The 26097-nt window shown below is 36.1% G+C and overlaps 1 protein-coding gene across 1 annotated transcript in view; it reads left to right on the top strand.

Annotated features, from left to right (window-relative positions):
• Positions 1-26097, top strand: part of TRDN (triadin) — a gene marked incomplete at its 5' end in the record, with an annotated part of 426296 nt that overhangs the window by 184908 nt on the left and 215291 nt on the right. The window contains 2 exon segments of the mRNA NM_001082743.1: positions 3920-3979; positions 4926-4988. Of these exon segments, the coding sequence (NP_001076212.1) occupies positions 3920-3979; positions 4926-4988 (123 nt within the window).

The raw sequence follows: 26097 nt of genomic DNA on the forward strand, positions 1-26097 counted from the left end.
TTTCTATGAACTTGTTGAAGACTTTCCATATATAAGTATTCACTTTAAGACTTGAAAATGGACATTTCTTGTCCTGAAAAAAAAAAACAAACTTTAAGCTATTTAGTTACCTGTTCCTGTGAAATTAGGAAATGAAGTCCAGATGTTGTTAATAATTTATTAGTTGATGAAGGACTTAAATATATTCAACACACTACCTAACCTTTTATGGTTGAAGATAGAAAATTAATTATTTTTGTATAATCAGTAGCTACTAATTATAGCAAAACTAAGCCAGATATCCAATTCTCTTTCATTGTAGCACAACTCCTTATTATAACATACTTTTTCTTATATCTGCACTTTTTTTCCTTGAAGTTATTCAATAAAAATATTCCAGAAATAGCATTTTTAAATACAGAAAAAAAGAAAATACAAAATAAATGTCACACTAAAAATCATACCCGAGGCCAATGCCATGGCTTACTTGGTTAATCCTCCACCTGCGGCTGCTCCTCTTCCAGTCCAGCTCTCTGCTGTGGCCCCGGGAAGGCAGTGGAGGATGGCCCAAGTGCTTGGGCTCCTGCACCCATGTGGGAGACCAGGAGGAAGCACCTGGCTCCTGGCTTAGGATCGACATAGCTCCGGCTGTAGCGGCCATTTGGGGGGTGAATCAACGGAAAGAAGACCTTTCTCTGTGTGTGTCTCTCTCTCACTGTCTAACTCTATATGTCAAATTAAAAAAAAAAAATCATGCCTGAAACAAGCACCACAGATTATATGCAGTAGTTTTCATTATTTGTAAATTATGTGAATATCTTGTCATAACTATCATTAGTTTATGAATAGCTACTCTATTCCAGATATGTTAACTCACTGAGCTCCACTCCCCACAACAATTTTGTAAGGTAGTTAGTATTAGCCCTACTTTTCAAATGTGAAAAATGAAATTCAGGATATAATAGCATGTTACCTGATGTCATATTATAGACAGAATCAAGACCCAGGTCACTGATGCCACAAATTCCTCTGTAGATAATGACAGAATGCTAATAATCACTGGGTAATTGAATTTATCTGCTTATATGCAATTTTCCATGGACATACTGTGAGCTGGGTTCATGGCCAACTTCTGTCACTCTACAGGCAAAGGTGACAGTGACATGGAATGTGGGAATGCATTGTTATGAAGCAACAAATTCTTATTTACTGGACTGGAACTAAGAATACACCAGTTTTAACCACAGATTGTTAGAAGAAAAGCATTCACCTGACATGTATAATTTGGATAATCTCCACACTAAAAAGACAAAGGGAGAGTAGCAAAACATAAGACAGCAATCAGACAATTTGCATTTGTTTCCTTCTTTTACTAGAAATCAGTACCTTAGAAAATTTACAACTGTAATTAACTATCACATATTTTCTCACTTTGATAGGGCATAAAAATGTTTAGAAGCAGAAGAAAAGCCCATTGTAAGGGCTTAGATACAAAAAAAGAATGTTATTTAATTTTTCTTTCGTCTAATGTTAATTTATGCATAAGCTAATAACATATTTGTTGCCGCTCTCAACCTGCCTCCCCTGTGATCCCTGCCAGACAGTTACCATTTCAGAGCTGATGACACTTTTGCCAAAGAAAGGCAATATGTTGTTAAATTTCCATCCTATAGACACATTTAATTGCTAGCTCTCTGAAACCCGATGTTGTTAGATGGTCTAATCCTCTCTAGCTGTTACAAACAAAACAGCATACTATTTGGAAGACAGGAAGAAGAGAAAATTGGATATACATAGTTTGGTCGAAAGGGAAGGGTATTGTTGACTGTTGAGGGAGAAAAAGCAGAAGGGAAGTTTTCATAAAAGAAACATAGGTTACTTTTATGTTCAGTTAGAATATAATTAAATTGTTGTACGTTTTATAAATGAATAATGTATTATACTGCTGCCAAATCACCTATAGAACCTACACAACAGTGCTTGAAGAAATGCAGAATCTTCAGAAGTTGATGCTTTAAATGAAATTCACCATGAATAAAACAAGTCCCATAATGACATTTTAAAGGTCTAATTCATAAAAATGTTATTAAAGTACATTATTTATACCTGCTTTGTGTGGACTTTTGCTCTTATTCATGACTCTCACAATGTATGGCTATAATCACAAGAGTGCATAATGGAAGCATTAATTCAATCTGTACTTAGGCAAGATATTGTATCACCACAATAAAATCCCAACTATATTCATTTAAAGGGCAGAATTTATTGCACAGAGAACTCTCTTTTGCAAAAAAAAAAAAAAAAAGAAAAGAAAAGAAAAGAAAAGAATGTCTTCTATCTCACAGCCTCAAATATCTACTTCCATTCTGAAGTTTAGTGTAAGATAGTCTAATTGGTGTAGGCTTTTTAATGAAATACTTCTTCATGTACATTTTGAAATCTAGAGACTTGGATACTGAGTTGTGATATTAAGGTGATTCAGTGCTTTTATATAAAATTTCTTCTAGAGAAGCTAAATGTAATGATATTTAAATCAAAATTATCTTTACTCAGATTTTAAACATGATTTGCATATTTAATATGTATAAACCTTCAGTAAAACACATGGTGGAATTCAATTAGTTTATTTCTAACTCTAGAGTTATCAAAATTTGACTTCTTGACTTTCTACTTCTTGTTGGATGAGCTGCAATAGTGCACTGGAGATACTTTTAGACAAAGTGTGAATATATTTCTCCCTACGATACTAGATTAACTCTGTGAGTTGTGAAAAAGGGCTCTTTATAAATTATACTTCTAACACTGAAAGAAAGTGTTGTCTTTGATCTTGTAGGTAAAAAGCTCTATACCCAAGGGAATGAATTAATTCCTATATTTAATAAGATGCAGTCATTAGTAGACAACTTAAGCATTCCTCCTAGAGCTGTACAGTTAATCTTTTCAGCACAGTAACACTTTTACAATAGTTCTGGGTAAGAGAAAGCCTTGACTGCATCTGTATCTGAGATAAGAGAAAAATGACATATAGCAAAGAGAAAGATATTTCAAATATAAGGCAAATAATACTACTGATTGAAGATAAAAATTAATTTCCAACATGAAATATAGGTCTTACTGTCTCAAACCCAAAAATGTTGAACACTCAATTTTAACTCTGTATACATGACTTAGTATTTAAATTGATTTTGCTTACCAGAAAAGTGCCCAAAGATGTTCCATTGTTATATGGTTACAACTGACAGCGACAACATTTTCTCAGGTTTCTGAAATAGATCTTCCATGAAATTTGGAGGTACCACAAATGATTTACTAGGCATTGAGACTTACTGTAACCTCTGGGTGCAAAGATTGTCTAAGCACCCTCGTTGAGACAGCCACTCAGAAAGGGCAGTGGAAGTTATGTCTCAAATCAAAGGCCAGGCAAGTGTCATTTGGCTGTAAGTGACTACTGACATAAACCAGCTTTGAGCAAGGGCTAAATAGAGATAGACACCATTAATGAACCAGTATAATATGTCTATCGAAAATAAATGTATGAAAAGGTATCAGAATTCTTTTAGATTATCTATAATATCTTTCCTATGAAATTATATTTTAGTTTTATTTATCAGACTCTTCAGGCACCACACAAATAACTGCCTTGGAAAGCTCAAACTATCTTGTTCTTGATTTACCAATAATTATAGCAGCCTATAATTTTGCACATTCACTGTGATTTGGGCACATTTCATGTTGTTTTGTAAACAGTGTCCGACTTTGAGGGTGGTATTATTATTTCACAAACAAAGAAAATGTGACTTAGTGAAGATTCGGTCCTTTGGTGAAATCACAGAGCTTTCTGGAGGCAGATGGGATTTGACAATAATCCTTCATCATCCCAAACTTGGCCTGCTTTTGTGTGAACTTTTCTTGAAGAAATAATTTTAAATTTATTCTCTAGAAAAAGAAGGAGAAAAGAAGAAAGCTGAGAAGAAAGTTACCACTGAAACGAAAAAGAAAGGTAAATTTAAAAGCTATTCTAACACATAAGCTACTCAACATTCACTTATAAATTTACTGGTAAAGCTATCGAAGAGAGAGAAGGAGAGTGAAAGGGAAGCATTATGGTTTTAGAATTGTATCTGAATGGCTTTGGATCTATTCTCGTTTTATTAATATCACATTAACATGAGAGAAAACAAAAGCAATCAAATTTAAACAAAACAGTTTTACTGACCTTTTCATTTATGAACATTCTTGCAATTTCTAAGTATTGCAGATAAATTTGAAACTTACTGAAATTTAAAAGAAAATTCAGGGCTGTAACTTTTAAAACTTTATTAATGATTGCTTTTCCTTAAGAATGACTGCTCATTTCTCTCTAAGCTACTGCTTTCCTTGACTGGACTTGTGAATATGAATGTGAATATTAATATTAAATTCATTATACTTAATATAAAATGTCCATCAAAAGAAAAATTGTTTTATATTGATGGAATGAAATAATTGATGGATTTGTTGTATCTTATATTATGTGTGTGTGTGTGTGTGTGTGTGTTTAAGTCGGCTGTTTACAAGTAGTATCTCTGAATCCCCAAACAGGTCTTAGAGATTTTTGAGCTTTGTCAAATTTCAAAGTGTCAAAAAACCCAGGGGACAGTCAACGTATTTTGTATAATATGCTATAGAAAATCTGCTAAATTGCTAACTAATAATGTCATTAAATTTTCCACTATTTAATGTTTTCCCTTAGCAAAAAAAAAAATGTTCTCTTCTTGAAGATAAACCTCCCCTAAACCAATAGTCTATTTCAAAGATGCAGCTTTATTCACACTTGACATGACTTATGGCTCTGATTTAATATTCCTCCATACAAGATGAATTGGAAACCTTCATGGCAGTCACACATGCCTTGAAACATGTAAGAATTAAACAGGTAGTGGCTTATAATTTCCTTATTTTTTCAGCAGAAAAAGAAGATGCCAAAAAGAAAAGTGAGAAGGAAACTGACATTGATATGAAAAAAAAAGGTATTTCCTTTTCTTTGTTTCCTTGGTCAGATTATGCCCAGGATGTTTGTTTCATTGAGAAATCTGAGAGCAACATATACAAATTGTATGTGAATGCTTATATCCAACCACTTCCAAGCAAAACATCTAGTAGACAAAGTTGAACAGGCAGGAGTGTGCATTTAGTCTAGCAGGTAAGATACCCTGTCCTGCAATGCAGTATCTGGGTTTGAGTCACAATTCTGGTTCTTGAGAATGGGATTCCTGCCAATACAGATCCTGGGAGGCAATGGTTATGACTTCAGCTGATTTCTTGCTACCCATGTGGGAAACCAGGATTGAGTTCTTACCTCCTTGCTTCAGCCCTAGCCCAGTTCTAGTAATTGCAGGCATTTTGGGAATGAAGCAGTAGATGGAAATTCTCTGTATCTCTTTTCTCCACCTCCCCCACCTGCTCCTCTCCTCTCCTCTCCTCTCCTCTCCTCTCCTCTCCTCTCCTCTCTTCTCCTCTCCTCGCCTCTTATTTCACTTGCTATCCATCTCTCTGACTCTCTCCCTTTCCAATAAATAAATAAATAAAAAATAAGACAATCAGGCAATCTGGAAATAAAGCTTAATTTTTACAGCAAGATATATTTTATTCAAAACTATTGCAAAGAAAGAACAAAATCAGTTCAAACTCAATTCCACTAAAACAAAGAGTAAGGGATGTTTTCAGTTAGGATGGGGATCATAGGCCATCTGTGTTTGCAAATTGATCTTACCAAAAAGAAAAGTAAGCTTTCTTTCCCATATAATCATAGCAGGGAGAAGTTTTACAACCTGGAGCAAGACAGCCATGGAGGTTAGACTCCTGCCCTCCCACAACAACTGGGAGATAAGGGCACTATCTTGATGACTAAATTTCAAAGGGTAGTTCTTACATCTCTGAGAAAGGCATTTCTGGGTTATAAAACTTGAAAGTGGCTATTAAAAAGATTTATATGTCAAACAGGCAGAGAAAAGATTTACAATAAACAAGTTTTCTAAAGTAAATGAACTAAGGAAAATGAGCCTAAATTCAGGATCTAAGGTTGAACCAAGCCCAGGGCCCCCTTAATGAAACTGAGAAGTCCAAAGTCTAATAAGCCACTTTGCAAAGGAAACAGCAGAGACAGGATAATGCACTCCATTTTGAAACAGCATGATTCAACCGTTTCAACAACTTTGGTTTTTGCTTTAAATTTAATTTTGCTTGTATTCTCATTCAAACATACGTACTGACTTCTATTCAAGTGAGGCCTAAGTCTACATGGAGAAGATACTTATCTCAAATATTAGGGTTTGGAAATTAGTAATCTCACCCCAAATATTTCCTCTACCAGGATCAGTGGTGCTTGAACGTCCACCATTAGTGTCATTGGTTTCCTTTGAATTATGAAGGAATTTTATCTTCTCTTAAAATGCCAGTCTCTGGGTTTTGACTGTGTGTGAGAGAGAGTGTGTGTGTTTGTATATGAATGTATGGGTGTAGAGTAGGGTAGGTGGGAGTGGTGGTAAAAAAACAAAAGTAAATCATCTCAGCAATTAACAAGTTGAAGTGAATGAGATTTCCAGATCTTCCCTCGGTAATGGTAGCTGATGCCCTGGAAAATGAAGCAGTAGATAACCTTAAACAAAGACATAGCTGAAAGGTAGCACATTGTCTCGGGAGAACAGGCTGGGCTCTGGACTGGATGACATTCAAGACAATTCTACTCCCCCTATAGAGTAATAGCAGATGTGAGGGAATGATTGTGAGAACTCTTTAAAGAAGGAGACCTTAGGATCTAAATGAAGTAAGGATAATTCCTAGCAAGTAGCAAATAGAAATGAAAAAAAAAAAAAATCCCCAAGAGAAGGCCGCAAGTGAAGTAAAAGTAAATATTAAAAGTTGCATGGTTATATGGCTTATGAAATGAGAAAAAAGAGGCATTCAGACATTCTGTGAGTGTGGGAGTTGATTACTAACTACTTTGCTTCTAGATTTCCATTATTAAAATACATTATGGTAAGATTTATTACATTGTTGAATATTTATTGCTTTTATTTGAAAACTTTCTTATTTTCCTGATGACATATATGTCTTATCATAAAAAAATAAAATCACAATTCTAACTGTCTGACAATACTGAGAAACTGGTGGCTTGGGGTGTTGGATCTGTGAGAGTTACTTGATTGGATGGTAAGGACAAACAAGTTGCTTCTTTCTGTGTCATCAGCTTTACTAAAGGATTTGCAGTAGAAAGTGTTAGAGCATAAAGGGTTAGAATTTTAATTTTCCAGGTGTTTGTGATATGTATGCAAGCTTAAAATCAGAAAAAAATAATGCTATTGGCAAAATTCATTGATTTGTGTGCACTTGTGTGCCTGCCTGTGTGTAAGTGTTTGGTTGATTTGGTTTGGTTTTATATTTTTGGAAATGAAGACAAAATGTGTTTATATATAATGAGTTATGCGAAAATCTGAACCTTCCATGCAACCAGGAGACCTGTGCTATTAGTCCAGCAGTCATGTCAAGGACATTGTGTACCACTGGCAGGAAAACTGATGATGCCAATATCACCTACTGCAAGGCCACTGCTTGGCCACTGAAGCAGACACTGTGTAGGTAATCCCTCTGAAGCTCCTGGAAGGGCTGTTCAACTTGTGTTAAAAAACAGGCATGTCCTCCTTGGAATGCATTTTCTAATTATAGAATTGTCATTTTTTTACTTTTGATTACACAAAATACCATTGGTTTTTTACAAATCAGCTAAACTTCCAAATGAGAATATGTATAAAATCCATTTTCTTATAAGCACTTAGCACCCAAATACTCAAAACTGTGTTTGTGTGTGTGTGTGTGTGAGAGAGGGAGAGAGAGAGAGAAAGAGAAATAAATTCAATTAGTGTTTTTTTAAAAAACTCATGTTTGTTTTTAATGTTTCATAATTTTCCAACTACATTATACATGACAATATGGTTTGAAAACAGGTAGTTTTAAGGTTATTATGAAAGTAGCAAAATTTATAGAGATAATGAGGGGAAATTGAGAATAATCAGAAAACTTGAAGAGCTGGGGTGCACATGTTATTTCTTTATAAAACAGCAGAACATGGTAGAGCATACACTATCCCTCCTGTAGCACACAGCAGTAAAAAATTATAAGGCATACAACTTTCTTGGATGCTTAATGGTGCTGTTATGACACTTACACTGAATGTTATAGTATGTATCTGATCAAAAATCTACTTGTTTTATTTATATGCTTTATTATTTTATTGGGTTACACGTATTTGTACACATAAACACTTGCAAATGAACATAGGCTTAAGTTCTATTGATTGTTAAGTAATGCTTTACTGGATGGAGCTAACTAAATCACACTTAGTAATGATGTATGTTAGGGAAAATTTGGATCAGGTTTTATAGGATTCAAAATTGTCAGCCTGTCAATTAACAGTTTTTGAAATCCAGTAATTGGTACACCAAGGTTAATTATAATAATCTCCTGTTTAGTATGTATTTGAAATTTTGCATGGTAAAACTCAACAAATACCTTCCACTTAATATCAATATTTTAAAAAGAGAAAAGATAAGGAAAAACTTGCAATGTTATAAGGTACTTTTAAACTATCATGAAGTAAAGCAACCAAAAGAAGAAATAAAATCTGTGAAAAATCTCACTACACACCAGACTTTAGTGGTAGACATACCAAACACTCTTGTTAGCACATGTACAGGAGATGTTTCAATTGTTGGAAGGACTGCAAGAATTTAAATCTAGGGGATGTTACTGGGTTACCAAGCAATAGGGCGCATCATTAGTTAAGGAAGTTGCTTCATTCAGCAAAGCTGCCTCTTCCCATCAATAAATACTGGAATTGGAATTAGTTACTTACTGGTGTCTTCATTTGCCAAGTAATTTGTCTGTTTTGCCAAGTCATTTTTGCTTTGCAATCTCAGGCAAGTGTGCTTAATTGGTGAAATTTTCTATGTCTCCAAAATTCCAGACAAAAGTGAGTCTGAGAGATGTAGATTTTTGGCATTTCATTTTTTCCAAGCAGAAGGGAGATAGAATGAAGAGGAAAGAGAGAGCCGCCACAGTATCTAAAATAATGATGATGTAATAATAATCCTTCGATATATATCAAAAGATAAAAATCATTTAAAGGAGATGACTTTTGAAGGCCTGAATTATACAGTAAATACATCTATCAATGGATCCCCCCAAAAGCTGAACAAAATAACTTAATCAAGCAACATGAAAAATTATGTAATTTAAAGTGCTCACAAGGTACACTTAAATCTATTTACATTGCTCTGAGCCTAAATTGCAAATGGAAATAGAACGAATATTTTACTTCTCTTCATTCCACAATGTGAAGCTTCACAGAAATAATTTTCCAATTCCTTGAGACAATAATGCTTTAAAAAATTTACAAGTTTATCTTATGATGAAACAGTTATAACCTTGGAAAAATATATAGCTCAACAAAGAATTTAGGCCAAAAGCAAATCAACCCATTTTTCCCAGGTTGGTTTTTTTTTTTTTTTTTGAATTACAAGTCATTCACTTTTTAGAGTTAAATTTACAAGTAGTCTATATGTTTATATATTTATCAGCTATTAAAATAATTTTGACATAACAATTCATAGATATAATGGTATTATTATTATCAATGCCATTTTCAAGAATTATTTGTATGAAATTATAAATTAGAGGAAGAATCCTAACAGAAACTCCCTGGCTTTTCTGCAATAAGTTGTAAGAAAAAGACAAATTCATTTATTCATAAATTCCTGCCTTGTTGCAGGAACTACTGGCAAGATGCCTGCTATATGCCAAACATTATACCAAGTGTTGATTACTCAGAGGGAGATAACTAGATATAAGATGTGCCTCAGAGGAGTTTTCTGTTTAATGAGGGAGGCCCTGGGTGAACAAGGAGACATAATGTCCACAAGCACAATTTGAAGGAAGTAGGTTTGGCTGAATGATGGAGAACAATGGATTGGAGTGGGGGAGTGCATTAAATAGAAAAGTTTTTTTGGAAACAGACCTCTCTGAGATACATCAGGTAAGTTGAAATCAAATGTCCTGGAAAGACCCAGTCATTAACAAATATATCTTTACATGATATGTGAATATGTTTCTGAATATGCAAGTGTGTCTTTGTGTATAATGTGTTTTTAAATATTTTTATTTATATAAGGTGAACAAATTTCTTATATACAGATTTAGGAGCATAGTAATACTTCCCACCCTACCCTACCTCCTGCCCATTTTCCCTCCCACCCTCCTCCCTCATTTCTTATTTTTTATTTTAATATTTAAATGGCATACTTTCATTTTATTTTTAATCATAAACTTAGCCCTACACTAATTAAATAATTCAACAAAGAGTAAGAAGAAAAAAAGCACCATTTCTCAACACTAAAGACAAGGGCTATAAACAATCATTAAATCTCAAAATGTCAATTTTAATCCTGTGCATTACAGTTTTTGGTACTCTATTAGTTACCACAGATCAGTGAAAACATATGATATTTATCATTTGGGGACTGGCTTATTTCATTAAGTGTTAATAGTTTCCAGTTGCATCCATTCCTTTACGAAAGACAGGGTTTCATTCTTTTTATGGATGAGTAGTATTCAATATATATCACATTTTTTATCCAGTCATCAGTTGGTGGACATCTGGGTTGATTCCATATTTTAACTATTGTTAATTGAGCTGCAATGAACATGAGGGTAGAGATAACTCTTTAATATGCTGATTTAATTTTGTTTGCAGAAATTCCTAGGAGTGGGATGGCTGGGTCATATGGTAGAGTTACTTTCAGATTTCTGAGATACCTCCACAGTGTCTTCCACAGTGGCTGTACTAGCTTGCATTACCACCATTAGGGTAACTTTTTCACTACATCCTTGCCAGTATTTATTATTTTTGATTTCTGTATGGCAGCCGTTCTATCTGGGGTGAGGCAAAAACCTCATTGTGGTTTTTATTTGCATTTCCCTGATGGCTAGTGATCCTGAACATTTTTTCATGTGGCTGTTGTGCATTTGAATTTTATCTTTTGAAAAATCGTTTTTAAAGTCCTTTGTTTATTTCATTTTTTTTTGATTTTTTAACTTTCATTTAATAAATAAAAATTTCCAAAGTACAGCTTTTGGATTACAGTGGCTTTTCCCCCCCATAATCTCCCTCTTACCTCCAAATCCTCCCATCTCCCTCTCCCTCTCCCATCCCATTCACATCAAGACACATTTTCAATTATATTTATATACAGAAGATCAATTTAGTATATACTAAGTAAAGATTTCAACAGTTTGCACCCACACAGAAACACAAAGTGTAAAGTATTGTTTGAGTACTAGTTATACCCTTAATTCACATAGTACAACACATTAAGGACAGAGATCCTACATGGCGAGTAAGTGCACAGTGACTCCTGTTGTTGATTTAATAATTGACACTCTTGTTTATGGCGTCAGTAATCACCTGAGGCTCTTGTCATGAGTTACCAAGGCTATGGAAGCCTTTTGAGTTTGCCGACTTCGATCTTATTTAGACAAGGTCATAGTCAAAGTGGAAGTTCTCTCCTCCCTTCAGAGAAAGGTACCTCCTTCTTTGATAACCTGTTCTTTCCACTGGGATCTCATGCTTCTTTCTTTTTTTTTTTTTTTTCTTTTTTTTTTTTCCTTTTTTTGACAGGCAGAGTTAGACAGTGAGAGAGATTTAAGAGACAGAGAGAAAGGTCTTCCTTTTCCATTGGTTCACCCTCCAAGTGGCTATTATGGCCGGCGCGCTGCGCGGATCCGAAGCCAGGAGCCAGGTGCTTCCTCCTGGTCTCCCATGTGGGTGCAGGGCCCAAGGACCTGTGCCATCCTCCACTGCACTCCCGGGCCACAGCAGAGAGCTGGACTGGAAGAGGAGCAACCAGGACAGAACCTGTGCCCCGACAGGGACTAGAACCCAGAATGCTGATGCCACAGGCAGAGGATTAGCCTAGTGAGCCATGGCACCGGCCCATGCTTATTTCTTAACTAGATTGCTTGTTTTGTTGTTGTTGAGTATCTTGAACTCTTTATAGATTTTATATATTAGTTCTTTATCAGTTGCATAGCTTGCAAATCTTTTCTCCCATTCTGTTGGTTGCCTCTTTGTTTAATATTTGCTTCGCAGTGTAGCTTGATATAATCTCATTTGTGTATTTTAACTTTTATAGGCCAAGATTTCTTGGAAAAGAGTCTAGAGGCTCAATCTATAAAAGCAAAAAAAAAAAAAAAAGACAAATGATGTGTGTTTATATGAAAGGCAAAAATAGGAAGAAACGTGTTGATGTTTAAATTTTATTAAGAATGTAATGTGATATTCTGATAAGAACTTATTTTTAAATTTGTGTTTATTTAAGAGTGACAGAATAGGAGAGATACACCCAAATACACACATACACAGAACACACACATACAAACAAAGCACTCCCAAATGCTGATTCCCTTTACAAATGTCCATGATCTACGACAGGACAGTCTGGGTAGAGTGAAACTGGTAGCCAGAAGTGAGTTCAGGTCTCCCACATGAGTAGCAGAAAACTGGCTGCCCAGGGTCTCATTAGCAGAAAGTATGAATTCCTAGCCAGAGCTAGGAATTGAACCCAGGTAACCTGAGAAGGGACACAGGTGTCTCAACAGGTATCTTAACTCTTACCCCTGAAGATTCTTCTTTTTTGTTTTTGTTTTTTTTTAAATATGAGGTTTTAAATATAATAATCAGTATAGTTTCTAGTTAATGACCTGTGGATAGGTCAGATTACATAGATTTTTCAAAAGAAAAAGAGTACAGAATCCAGAATTAACACACAGGGAAACCCAACATTGAGTGATTAGTCCCAGGAAAATAAAACAGGAGAGACTAAAAAGGATTGCCAGAGAGGTTAAAGAAAAAACATAAGAGTTTTATATTAGACATATTTCACAAATGGATATTTTTGGAAACAAGTTATTAAATTTATGATAGCTGCTTAGAAGTTTTGAGATGAAGGCATAAGAGACAAGGGCAATCATTACAGTGAAGGAATAATGCCAACTTGAAATGGTATGTGCAAAAATGGAGCAAAGACTACACAATTTGGGACAAGGGAGGATTGTGGCTTTATTAGGAATAAATTGTCATTTTATTCTTGTTGCTGTTGTTTTGTCTAGTTTTGCTTTAGGATGCTAATTTTTATATACTGTTAAATAAAAACAAAATAGGAGAGATTGCTCTTCAATAGTACAGTGGAAATCTAAGAGGTCATTTAGAATTCATTGTTTGATGAGCACGAGTGGAAAAAATTACAAATAATACCACAGATGCTCTAATAAGAATGTTGGTGTTTTTAGGTCATAAGGAAGAATCTGTACAGATAGGCTTTTTAAAGAGTCATGCACTTGCAACATAGACAATATAAGATTGGGTGTCTTCCTTGCTAAAGATAAACTCCGATAATAAATACAATGTGAACTGAAAATTTCAATTTTAGGGTTGGGCACTGTGGTGCAATGGGTTACAAGTGCTTGGGCCCCTGCCACTCACATGGGAGACCCAGAAGAAACTCCTGACTCCTAACTTCAGCCTGGCACAGCCCTAGACATTGTGGCCATTTGGGGAATGAACTAGCTGATGGATGTGCACTCTTTCTCTTTCTCTCTCTCTCTCTCTCTCTCTCTCTTTCTCTCTTTCTCTCTTTCTCTCTTTCTCCCTTTCTGTGGGGAGCAACCCGGACTAGACTGTTACTGGAATTAAGACTTATTCTATGCATCTGCTCTCCCACAATATGGCGCTGGGAGAGAAGAAAACAGCTTCTACACAGCTGCCTCCAGTTCAACCAATTAACTGTAGGACTTGCTCCTGATTGGAGGAGAGCAGCGTACTCGGTGTGTGGGCAGCCGAGTTGGGATTGGCAGAGGAGGACTATAAAGGAAGAGAGAGACGGCATGCACCAGGAACATCTAAGGGGAACATCTAAGGGAACACCTGTGCAGTCCCCCAGAGAGCCGGCTGGCAGTGTGCCGCTCCCCTGCGGAAGTGGGGAATGTGGCCAGGGGGAACTGCCCTTCCATGGAGGTGGAAGGGACAGTAGCCAACCCGGGAAGAACCAGCAGCAAACCCGGGGAGGGCCGAGCAGACGAAAGAACAGCGCAGGGTCCTGTGTCGTTCCTCCACGAAGAGGGGGAGCGACATAATGGTGCCGTGACTCGGATAGGAAGCCTAGGCAGGGCTTAGTGTCGTTCCTCCACGAAGAGGGGGAGCGACACTTTCTCTCTCTCAATGTCTTCTTATCTGTAACTCTAAATTTCAAATAAGTAAATAAACCCATAAAATCTCAATTTTAGAAAAATGTTTCAAAAAATTCCCCTGTGTTTACTGAGATACCTTTGTGGGACATTTGTTAGCAATATTCTTTAATGATCATTCATTTAGTTACAATATTCCTCTAGGATTACACTTTGAAATACTTTTCTGGCAATGAATCGATCAGGTAAATCTAGTCTAGTATAGAGTTCATGAATATGGTATTGTCTTTAGTGATACCTGCGTATTTAATTCTATAGAATATTTTATCTCTCTTTTAAAAAGATTTATTTATTTATTTATTTATTTGAAAAGCAGAACTGAGAGAGGAAGAGAGAGTTGTGTAGGGGAAGGGAGAAACACAGAGCCAGAGGAAGAGAGATATCTCCAATCTGCTAGTTCACTCTCCAGATGGCCACAATAACTGGAGTTTGGCCAGGCTGGAGCCGTGAGCCAGGAACTCTACCCAAGTTTCCCATATAGGTAGCAGGGCCCAAGTATTTGGGCCATCATTTGCTGCCTTCTCAGGTGCATTAGCAAGAAGGTGGATCAGAAGAAGAGCAACTGGGCTCAAATAGGCATGTGATGTGGGATGTGGGATGTCAGTTTTGCAAGCAGTAGCTTAACTCACTGTGCCACAGTTCCATCTGCCAAAAGAACATTTTCAACTAGTATATAAGGAAAATCATACTAAACAGTACAAGCTAAAACTTCTGGATGTTTGACTTTTCTAAGATCTACCCTGTCCTTGAGAAATTTCAAAAAATCATTTATAGAAGCTCATGTTGGTTATCTCATTTAATTTATGCCTGGAACACACTAGAATATCATTTATTTTACCTTTGAATGTTCTATAACAATTTGTTCTATCTCCTGGAGCTAGCAGCAGCTACAGATCCCTAACATTTTTATATGATAAGTAATTAAGTGTAATTGCTTTGAAATATTTATATATAGATATAATAGGACATGAGCCAACATAGTATCTTTCACATGTGTCCATGTTACATTTCAGTGTAAAGAAATACTCTTCTAATTTACAGACATATTTTTGAGAAGAGTATAGAATATTTTGTGATCACTCTGTATCTTTCTACTGGAAAACCACCACATTGTTTTAGAAAGCATATTAGCCTGCTGTAACATAACAGCTGAGGCCAACTAACATTAGAAAGAAAAAAGGTTGGAGCAGGCATTGTGGCATAACTGGTAAAGCAGCCACTTCTGTTGCTGGTACCTTCTATGGGCGCTGGTTCAAGTCCCAGCTGATCCACTTCTGATCCAGCTACCTGCTGATGCACCTGGGAAAGCAGTGGATGATGGCCCGAGTTCATGGGAACCTACATCCATGTGGGAGACCTGGAGGAAGTTCCTGGCTCTTGACCAGCCCTGGCCTATGCAGCCATTTGAGGGAGTGAACCAGCAAATAGAAGATACCTCTCTATCCCTCTCTCAACTCTGCCTTTCAAATGAATAAAATAAATCTTTAAAAACAAAGAAAGAATAGAGGTTTAATTTAGTTCATGGTTTTCCATGCTGCAAATCCATGCACCACAGTGCATGCTTTTGTGAGGATCCCATGATAGATGTTGTTATCATGTTCCTGCCCATGCAGGAAGCCAGAAAACTGGTCAGGCCCAGGCTCAAGACAGTCCAACAATCCTCTCAATTGTTTATCAGAGTCCAATGAAAAATACTTTAATCCCTTAATGGCAGGCCTCAACTAACCTAAGGGTTTCCCATTAAGCCCTACCTCTTAAGGGGTTCCACTTCTAGACATTGGCTTACTGAACATCAAGCTTCTGATACACTTTCAGGGTAGAAACATCTAAAACACAGCAGAAAGTTATCTCCTTTTTGTATTTTGTAAAGACATTTTTGGAAAAAAATTTACTAATGCATGTGATAAGTACAATTTTTATATATATTGAAGTCTAGATACATTGTTTTCAAGATACATTATAGTAATGTGGTACTTTATATCCAGTTATAAATTAGTACACTTTACACATGCTTGAGTGATACTGGGACAATTATATTAATATATGTATTAGATAATATTTTTATCAAATTTGTTCAGATGAGTAAATAATTGGAAACCTAGAACTAATAAGATCTGATGAAGCTAAATTCATAGATTTGCCTTGGCGGGGCTCCATAATTACAAGGCCATAGTGGAATGTTTTCAGGTTAGCTTTATAATCTCAGATAGAGGAGGTTGCAAGTCTGAATTCAGAGGATGGCAACTTGACTGTATTAAAAACATTTACCATGCTTGAATGCTTTGAAAGCAAGAGAATATATTTTCAAGTGTTTTGCAATCATGGAAAGGATGTAAGACAATAGCTGCTTATTTCCTGGAGGGTAAGAGATTCTGTAATGGAACAGCAGAGAAATGGCTTCTGACTTGTTACTTCACATAATATCTTTGACGCCTTTGATATTACTTCTAGATCAGCCAGAGAGAAGCTAACATTACCATCATGACCTAATGCAGAAACCTCTGAGCTAATCTTCTGCATTCTCACTTTCTGTTTGGATAACACAAAAGTGTGTTTGGGCCCAAGGCAAAAACAATGTAAAGCCACTTTGACTTAAAAGGAGATTTTAAATATTTTTTTAAAATTCATAAGGAAGAAACATTCTTGTTAAAATTTGTTTAGGCCTATAATGAAGGATGATACTGTAGGTGGCTGTTCATATATATATATATATATATATATATAAATATATAGACAGGCAGAGTGGACAGTGAGAGACAGAGAGAAAGGTCTTCCTTTGCGGTTGGTTCACCCTCCAATGGCCGCCGCGGCCGGTGCACTGTGGCTGGCGCACCGCGCCGATCTGAAGGCAGGAGCCAGGTACTTATCCTGGTCTCCCATGGAGTGCAGGGCCCAAGCGTGTTCTTATATTTTTTCATACTTATTTTGGAGAATAAGGATGACCTTCCTGTTGAAGAAAGAAACAAAAGCAACTGTAAACCAGAGGTTGAGAGAATTGTTACCTTTGTTTTTTTAAGAAGATTTATTTATTTATTTGAAAGAGCTACAGAGAGAGTGAAAGAGAGAGAGATCTTCCATCTGTTGGTTCACTCCTCAGGTGGCCACAATGGCCAGTGCTAAGCCAGGTCAAAAGTCAATAATCAGGAGTATCTTCTGGGTCTCCTACATAGTGTTCAGGGACCCAAGGACTTGGGCCATGTTTCACTGCTTTCCCTAGGCCATTAGCAGGGAGCATCTGGAACACAAACCACTGCACATATGGGATGATGGAGTCTCAGGATGTGGCTGTACCAACTACACCATAATGCCAGCCCCTCTGTTATCTTTTGTAAAGTACTTTCAACAAGAAGACTTGAAGTACATATGAGGAAGGAAGCATTAATAAGTAGATGATGAATGCTTCTTCTCTGTATGCACAGATATATCAGTATTTAAGTACTTCCTGTAACTATAGCAGATAAATTATGCTTTATATTTATCATGATTTCTTTTTTGAAAAAATCATAAAACAAAATAATATAAACCAAATAGTCTCTTGAAAACAGCATAAATTAGGTTTTCACAAGAAGATTATAGAGTGGCACTAGTGAGATATCAGAATAAGTTTCTTTTTATCTCAATTTGAAAATATAGGGAGGTTTTCATCACTGTGTTGGGGAATTACATGATTCTTTGGAATCTGAGACTTACATTTAAGAATATAGATGACAAATATTTAGTCGAATCTTGCTATTATATAACCTGAAGTCCTATAAGAATGTTTTTTGTGAAAGTAAAGCTTAGAAAACATCAAAATGATATCTCCCTGTATTCCAGCTTCTCTAGGTATACCAAAAGCAGATTTTCAAACTAACATAGCAAATTCTACAAATATGCATTCATTTTATTGAATATTTTAAAGTAATAATATAAAAGTTTTTACTTAATAATTCTTTTAATAATTACACCAGCTATGTTATTATCCCTGTTTTACAGAAAGGGAAAGTCAGGATTGGAGTAGTTAAGTAACTTGTTCACAGTTATCAGCGAGAAATGGAACAAAGGCAGAAGGAAAGTCACCCAACAGAGCTTCAGTGTGTTATGCACCTGCAAGCATTTTATTTTGTTTCCAATTGTAGGAAATGCTGGCACTGACCACTGCAGTATAGTGATGTTTTGTTTCTCTTTTAATTTTCTTTCCTTTTGTTTTTGAAATTCATTTGAAATGATATTGAATACTGTTGTAAGCATGGGGGAAAGAAATGCAGAACATATCTTACAGGTTTCATTCTCATTTTTCTTGTAGAAACTGTACTTTGCTTCTTTCAGTCACTCAATATATATTTGACAAACCCATAATATATGCAAGGAAATCTGCCAAATATTGGAGATAGATCAGTGAAAGAAACATGGTATCTGTTTCAAAGGACCTTAGAAATTGGCAAATGAAAGACAATTATAGGGTAGACACAGGGCTCACATTAAGATGAAGGCATAGTACAGAAAGGTTTTCTTTGTTCTGGTAGGTTGGTGACTATCAGAAATTTGAACAGAAATGCTACAGGCTTACATAATTAGGAATTTTCTCAAAACACGTAACATTTACTTTTAAGCAAGATGGAGACTGGCACACACAACATTTTGACAATTATTTATCTCTGAAGATTCTTGCCTGTACAAGTGGCAGGCCATTAAAAACAGGGAATTTATTTTTAGGCTCAGAGTAAACTGGCTCTGAGTTGAGCTTGATGCAAAAAGGTCATATGATTTCATCAGAGTAAAGTTTAACTCCCTCTGTTTTTAGATTCTGCCCCTTTGGTCTGGATAATTTAGCTGTAAGTCCCTCTTTGCATTCCCTCTTGTTCTTCTATGAGAAAAAGAACAAATAAGTTTCCTGGGAGGAAATGGAAATTTTTAATTAATTCACCTAAGTCCTTCATGGGCCCATTCCTGAACAAATCATTTGGTGAGGATGAAGGAGTTATCTGATTATTTTATCTTAGGCTCTTGGTCCTCTTCCAATAAAATATTTATGTTAACTTTGAGATATGTGGCCTGAAATAGGGTCGAAATATGGTTCCTCACATTAGGGTAATAAAATCACAATAAAAAGGAGTAGTTGCTATGTTAGGAAACTAATATGTTCTCTTGAAGAAAATATTCCTAGGCAAGGGGAATGCAGAAGACTTTATTTTTTTCTATTCATCTACAAAATCAAATAAGAGAGAATTTTTTGTTTCCTTCTGTGGAGAGAATACTTAACTGTTTTGTTAAAACAACTGAACCTAGATAATATACTGTGACCAACAAAAGCAAATGAAATTGAGGACAATGTTGTGTTGTAGCAGGTTAAGCCAACTCCTGTAATGCTGACATCCCCTATGGCTGCCAATTTGAGTCCCTCTGCTCTGCTCTCCATTCAGTTCCCTGTATGCTTGGAAAAGCAGCACAGGATTGCCCAATTGCTTGGGCCCCAGCTACCCAGGTGGTAGACCCAGTTGGAGTTCCTGGTTCCTGGCTTTGGCCTGGCCCAGTCCCAGCTGTTGTAGCCATTTAGGGAGTGAACAAGCAGATAGACGATCTCTCTCTTTGTAAATCTTTCAAATGAATAAGTAAAATATTTTAAAGAAACAACAAAATAAATTACAAGTTTCATTAATAAAAATATTACGTGTAGTGTGAAATCCTTCCACTGTATGCCACTATATGTTGTAGTATTGAATTATTGAATCACACTCAGATAACAGTTTTGGTAAAGATCTGTTGAAAAAAGCCATATTATATTCAGAAGAAAGCACGTAAGAAATATGGATATTTAATATGGCAGTGAGGAAAGAAGGAGAACACCAAAGTCATGCTTGTAACTTTGATGTACTCTCTTACTTAGGTCTAAACCTGTTGTTCATTATCCCCAAAAACTAGAACTCTAGAAGACAATATGGGATGTTCATGATTATATAGTGAATGATCTAAGATTATGAGATTTACCATTGGAAGAGTTCATACAGAGGAAAAATGTGTAACTTTTCCATAATTCTGGAGACAAGTTCTGTAAGAAGAAAGATTGCATTGAATGTAAAGAGATTTGAAAGATTCTGTTTTCCAAAATTAATATCTGGTTACAGGAAACTGATGTTTGGTGGTATTAGGCTTTGAAATGAAGATTCTTTTATGATTACTCTTAAATTTGAACATTTGTCAACTCTTCTAGCAGGTTAGTTTTCTTTTAAGACTTATTTATTATTTATTTGAAAGGCAGAGAGAGAGATATCTTCCCTTTGTTGGTTCATTTCCCAAATGGCCACAGTGACTGGGGGTAAGTCCAAGCCAAAGCAAGAATCCAGGAACTACACCTGGGCCTCCCACATGAGTGCCAGGGGCCTAGTATTTGGGTTTTCATTAACTGAATTCCAAGGCACACTAGTAGAAAACTGGATTGAAAGTGAAACAGCTGGGGCATGAACCAGCAAGCCTATATGCCACAAAGCTGGCCCTAGGGTTATTTTATTTTATTATTTTTTAAGAAAGTGTGGTCAAGAGTTGATTCTCTGAAATGATGTCACAGTAAATGTTCACTATACATGAATTCACAATATCTCTACTGTCTACTCCAACATAAAACATTACTCTGAATCTAATCAGAGCCATGTTTTATTGATGTCTGCATTTACCAAGGATACTATTTTTTTTAATCTTTTTTTTAACTTTTATTTAATGAATATAAATTTCCAAAGTACTATTTTAAAAGAAGATGTACTGTATGTATAGAATAATGATTAATTTTCCTCATGACAAAGAAGTATCTTGAGACATCCTGGTAGGATCACTCCCTTGACAGTAAGCTTAAGATAGGAGGGAAATTTTCATGATTATTTATGATACCAAAAATGGGGAAATTTTTCAGGCAACAAAATATTGTATGCTGTAAGACAAGAATTGTGATCACTTTTTGATTTGTCTGTTGCAACTAATTGATAAATAGATTTACTCTTTCCCCAATTAAAAGGTCACAAAATAATTATTTGCCAGGAAGAAAAGGTAGCAATTGTGTTAGTTGCCCATATTATGTTAGTGATGTTAATCTTAGGATATGATATCCAAAATATGAACAAATGAAGAAGCTAATGCTAAGACATTAGAAGTAAAAACCAACAAAAATAATTGTTCTGAAAGACATCTTGCCAATGTCAAGGTAGGTACATATTCAAGTTATGCAAAATAGAGATTATGCAATTTGTAAAAAAGACACCAAGGGAATGTTGTGAAAAACAGTCCAAGAATATGGTTAAATATTTGTAACTTATCTCATTTAAAATCTGTATAAACATCAAAGTCCCCAGGAATGTGTATAACTTATTATTTTTGCTCCACTATCCTTCACATGAAGTAGGGGTTGACGAGTATTTGTAAAGTTAGTGCTGAGTGAGGTTTTATGGACAGTGCTGCTTGGTGATTCCATTCTCTTTGAGGAATGGATTCTTAATAGTTCACTTAATCCTTTCTGGGACTAGTGTCTTCAAACTGTTGCTTTGTCTTCAATTCTTGTTCAGCTTTTCACCCTTGTGAAAAGCTTTTTCAACCAAGTATCTGGCTTCCTATTTCCTGAAGACAATAAAAGACTAGCAGAGCACTCCAGTGAGCTCTGAACATTGCATTCTCTAGCATACTTCATCTCCTTTCATTCTCTGCCTTCTTGGCTACACAGTCCAATACTTCAATAACAGTTACAATCGCATAATTACAGGAAAACTTCTTCCACTTGTGCAGAATATACCATCCCCACTTTAGGAATTCTCTGCTTTGCAAATTATTTTTGGCTTTTACTACACATTCCCATGTGATATAGATAATATAGATATAGATGATATAGATATAGATATATAGATATATAGATAGAGATAGATATGGATATAGAGATAGATATGGATGATAAGTAGATATAGATGTAACCATTGTGCTATTGATAGCATATCCTTCTCAGGTTACTGTCCCATATCTCAGGTCCCTTTAGAGCTGATTTAATCCTGAGAGTTGTCAACACTCTTCCTCCAGTCTCTCATGAACTCACTGTACTCAACCTTTCATCCTTGCAGCAATTCTTATTGATTTTCCATGTCACCAATGCAAATGTGAATTCTCAGTTCTCAAGGGCATTTAAAAGATGATCATGATTCATTTGCTAGCCTCTTAAACAATACTTTCCTTCTAACTCTCTGGCCATTCCTTCTTGGTCTCTTTGTTTCTGACTTTCTTTCTGGCGTTCAAAAGTGAAATCATCTCAAGGTTTCATTCCATATCTCTTCTCTTTTTCTATGCTCACTTCCTAGATGATTTCATGCACTCACATGGATCTAATATCATCTTTTTTACTATAAACACTTTTATTTAGTAAATATAATTTTCCAAAGTACAGTTTATGGATTACAATAGCTTTTTCCCCCCATAACTTCCCTCCCATCAGCACACCTCCCATCTCCCACTCCCTCTCCAATCCCATTCACATCAAGATTCATTTTCAATTATCTTTATATACAGAAGATAGATTTAATATATATTAAGTAAAGATTTCATCAGTTTGCACCACACAGAACATAAAGTGTAAATACTGTGTGAGTACTAGTTATAGCATTAATTCCCACTGGACAACACATTAAGGACAGAGATCCCACATGAGGAGTAATTACACAGTGACTCCTGTTGTTGACTTAACAATTTGACACTCTTGTTTATGGTGTCAGAAATCTCCCTAGGCTCTAGTCATGAGTTTCCAAGGCTATGGAAGCCTCTTGAGTTCATTGACTTTGATCTTATTTAGACAAGGTCATAGTCAAAGTGGAAGTTCTCTCCTCCCTTCAGAGAAAGGTACCTCTGTCTTTGATGGCCCATTCTTTCTACTGGGAAATCACTCGCAGAGATCTTTCATTTAGGTTTGTTGTTGTTGTTGTGTGTGTGTGTTTTTTGTTTTGTTTTGTTTTGTTTTTTTGCTAGAGTGTCTTGGCTTTCCATGCCTAAAATACTCTCATGGGCTCTTCAGCCAGATCCAAATGCCTTAAGGGCTGATTCTGAGGCCAGAGTGCTATTAAAGACATCTGCCATTCTATGAGTCTGTTGTGTATCCCGCTTCCCATGATGGATTGTTCTCTCCCTTTTTTATTCTATCAGTTAGTATTAGCATCCACTAGTCTAGTTTGTGTGATCCCTTTGACTCTTAGACCTATCAGTGTGATCAATTGTGAACTGAAATTGATCTCTTGGACTAGTGAGATGGCATTGGTACATACAATCTTGAAGGGATTATATTGGAATCCCCAGGCACATTTCTTTTTCTTTCTTTTTTTTTTTTTTTTTTTTGACAGGCAGAGTGGACAGTGAGAGAGACAGAGAGAAAGGTCTTCTTTTGCCGTTGGTTCACCCTCCAATGGCCGCCACGGCCAGTGCGCTGAGGCCAGCACACGGCGCTGATCCAAAGCCAGGAGCCAGGTACTTATCCTGGTCTCCCATGGGGTGCAGGGCCCAAGTACTTGGGCCATCCTCCACTGCACTCCCTGGCCACAGCAGAGAGCTGACCTGGAAGAGGGGCAACCGGGACAGAATCCGGTGCCCCGACCGGGACTAGATCCCAGTGTGCCGGCGCCGCAAGGTGGAGAATTAGCCTAGTGAGTTGCAGCGCCGGCCCCTGGCACATTTCTAACTCCATCATTTGAGGCAAGTCCGATTAAGCGTGTCTCAAATTGTACATCTCCTAATACCATCTTTATGATAATGATTATTATATGTATATCTCCAGCTCCAACATCTCCATAATCTCTATACTTATATATACAATGGCCTATTTGCCATTTCCATTTAAATATCTATTAGATATCTCAAAATTAATAAAGAAAAAACCCTTAAATCTTACCCCCACACAGAAATAGGGTCTCTAAGACCAGTTTTTTTCTTCCTATCAATAGATTATCACAAACATTTCCCCTTCTCCAGTCTAAATCTCTTTAATTATCCTTTACTCTTTTATTTCTCCTTCTTAATCCTTTACTAAATCATTTGACCTGTGTCTTCTAGCTACTTCTTCCACTATCTTTAGAAACTACCCAAGCACAGACATCACCATCCACTCTTTCTTATAAGGGAAGTTCATACTCTTACAATAGTAAGAAAAACCGAGCATTTTGACAGCTTTAAAAATTGGCCCAATTTATTTCCTTTTCGTGTCACATGCTCGGGAATTTGCTGTGCTCATTATGACCTCTCAGGCATCCAGACCGATGAAGTCGCCACTCTCACCTGCATCTCCCTTCTTAGGAGCTATCTTTCCCACTCAGGAAAATCTAAATTCTGCACACAATGGTGTTAAAGGCTATTTGTGAGCTGCTTGCTGGAAGACAACACCAAAGCAGCAAGGATATTAACTGAAATTCCAATCCCACATCCTTTCCATTTCTAATCATTTATTATCTGAACAATTTCCCCCATTTTCAATAGAGCCCAAGATTTAACATATGGATTTCACAAGTATGTGCAAATATTAATTTATTGTTTCAACTGAATTTTATCAAAATGACAGATATATTCATTGTGTGAGTTATTTAACTAGTGAACTTTTTAAACCACAGAGAGAAAGGTAATTATTGTATGAGTTATCTGTTCCTTGCTTGTAGAGAGTACGTAAAAAGCAAGATAACACATGAAAAAAGCCACGATTTCAAATTTGCTGTAAAATGGTCTCTATGAAAGAATGCGGATTTGTTAAGGAAACATGAATGCATGTGTGTCAGCAGGAAAGAAGTAGGGCAGGAAAACCAATTTGAAATGGAAGAGGGAATTTAGGGAAGAGTAGAAGATGGGTTGGAAAGTAATTTTGCTTCCACCTGACACATTAGTAATACTGCGTACAGAGTTATCATCCATGCCATTTAAGACAGATAGCTAAGGTAAATAAATATGATGAATTAAAACCCTAGTACACTTGATAAGTAAGAAAGTGATGACTAAAAATTAATGACTAAATTTATATTCATTAAATAAAAGTTAAAAAAATAAAAAAATAAAAAAATTAATGACTAATGAGTCAATGAAAGTTGTTAGTTGACACAGTTTTCCCTCTGCTATTTTTCTTTTATTCTCATTCTACTTGCTTGACAAAAGACTTTTTCTTTGCATTCCCAACATATGGCTCAAATAGGGTTTCAGTTGATTATCGGTGGTCCATCTGCCACTGTGCCAGTGAATGTGGGCACATGCCCCAGGGTTAGACAGAATCCTTTCTGGTGAATTGTGTAACATTAACATTAATGGGGGCTGGAGTACAGAGAAGATTTAGCTGCTGCATGGAAGCCCACATCCCATATTGGCTTGCATGGTTCAAGTCTTGGCTACTCCAAGTTTATGATCCAGCTTCTGAGAAATGTTCCTGGAGGCAACGAATGTTGGTTCCAGTACTTGTGTTCCTGCTGCCCATGTGGGCGACCCACATCCTGTTCTAGGCTCACAGCTTTGGCCAGGTCTATTGTTGGTGGCTGTGGTCATTTGGGAGTGAACTGGTAGGTAGAAGATTCTCTCTTTCTCTATCTCTGAAATGATATATATATTTTCTTTATATATATATAAAGAAAAAAAGCAAAAGCCATTTTGGTTTCTGGTAAAATTTACTGAGTCCAAGCAACTAAACACTTGTCATGTTTACACCCTTATTGTGTCAGTCAATCTTGAAAATAATGTTGTCTTATAGAAGAGAGAGAAAAAAGGACAATGTAGAATTGTTAAAGATACTGTAAGCTGATAATCCAGGTATAACTAGAAACTCCT

Source organism: Oryctolagus cuniculus, chromosome 5, assembly GCF_964237555.1.
Source record: "Oryctolagus cuniculus chromosome 5, mOryCun1.1, whole genome shotgun sequence".
Lineage (NCBI taxonomy): Eukaryota > Metazoa > Chordata > Mammalia > Lagomorpha > Leporidae > Oryctolagus > Oryctolagus cuniculus.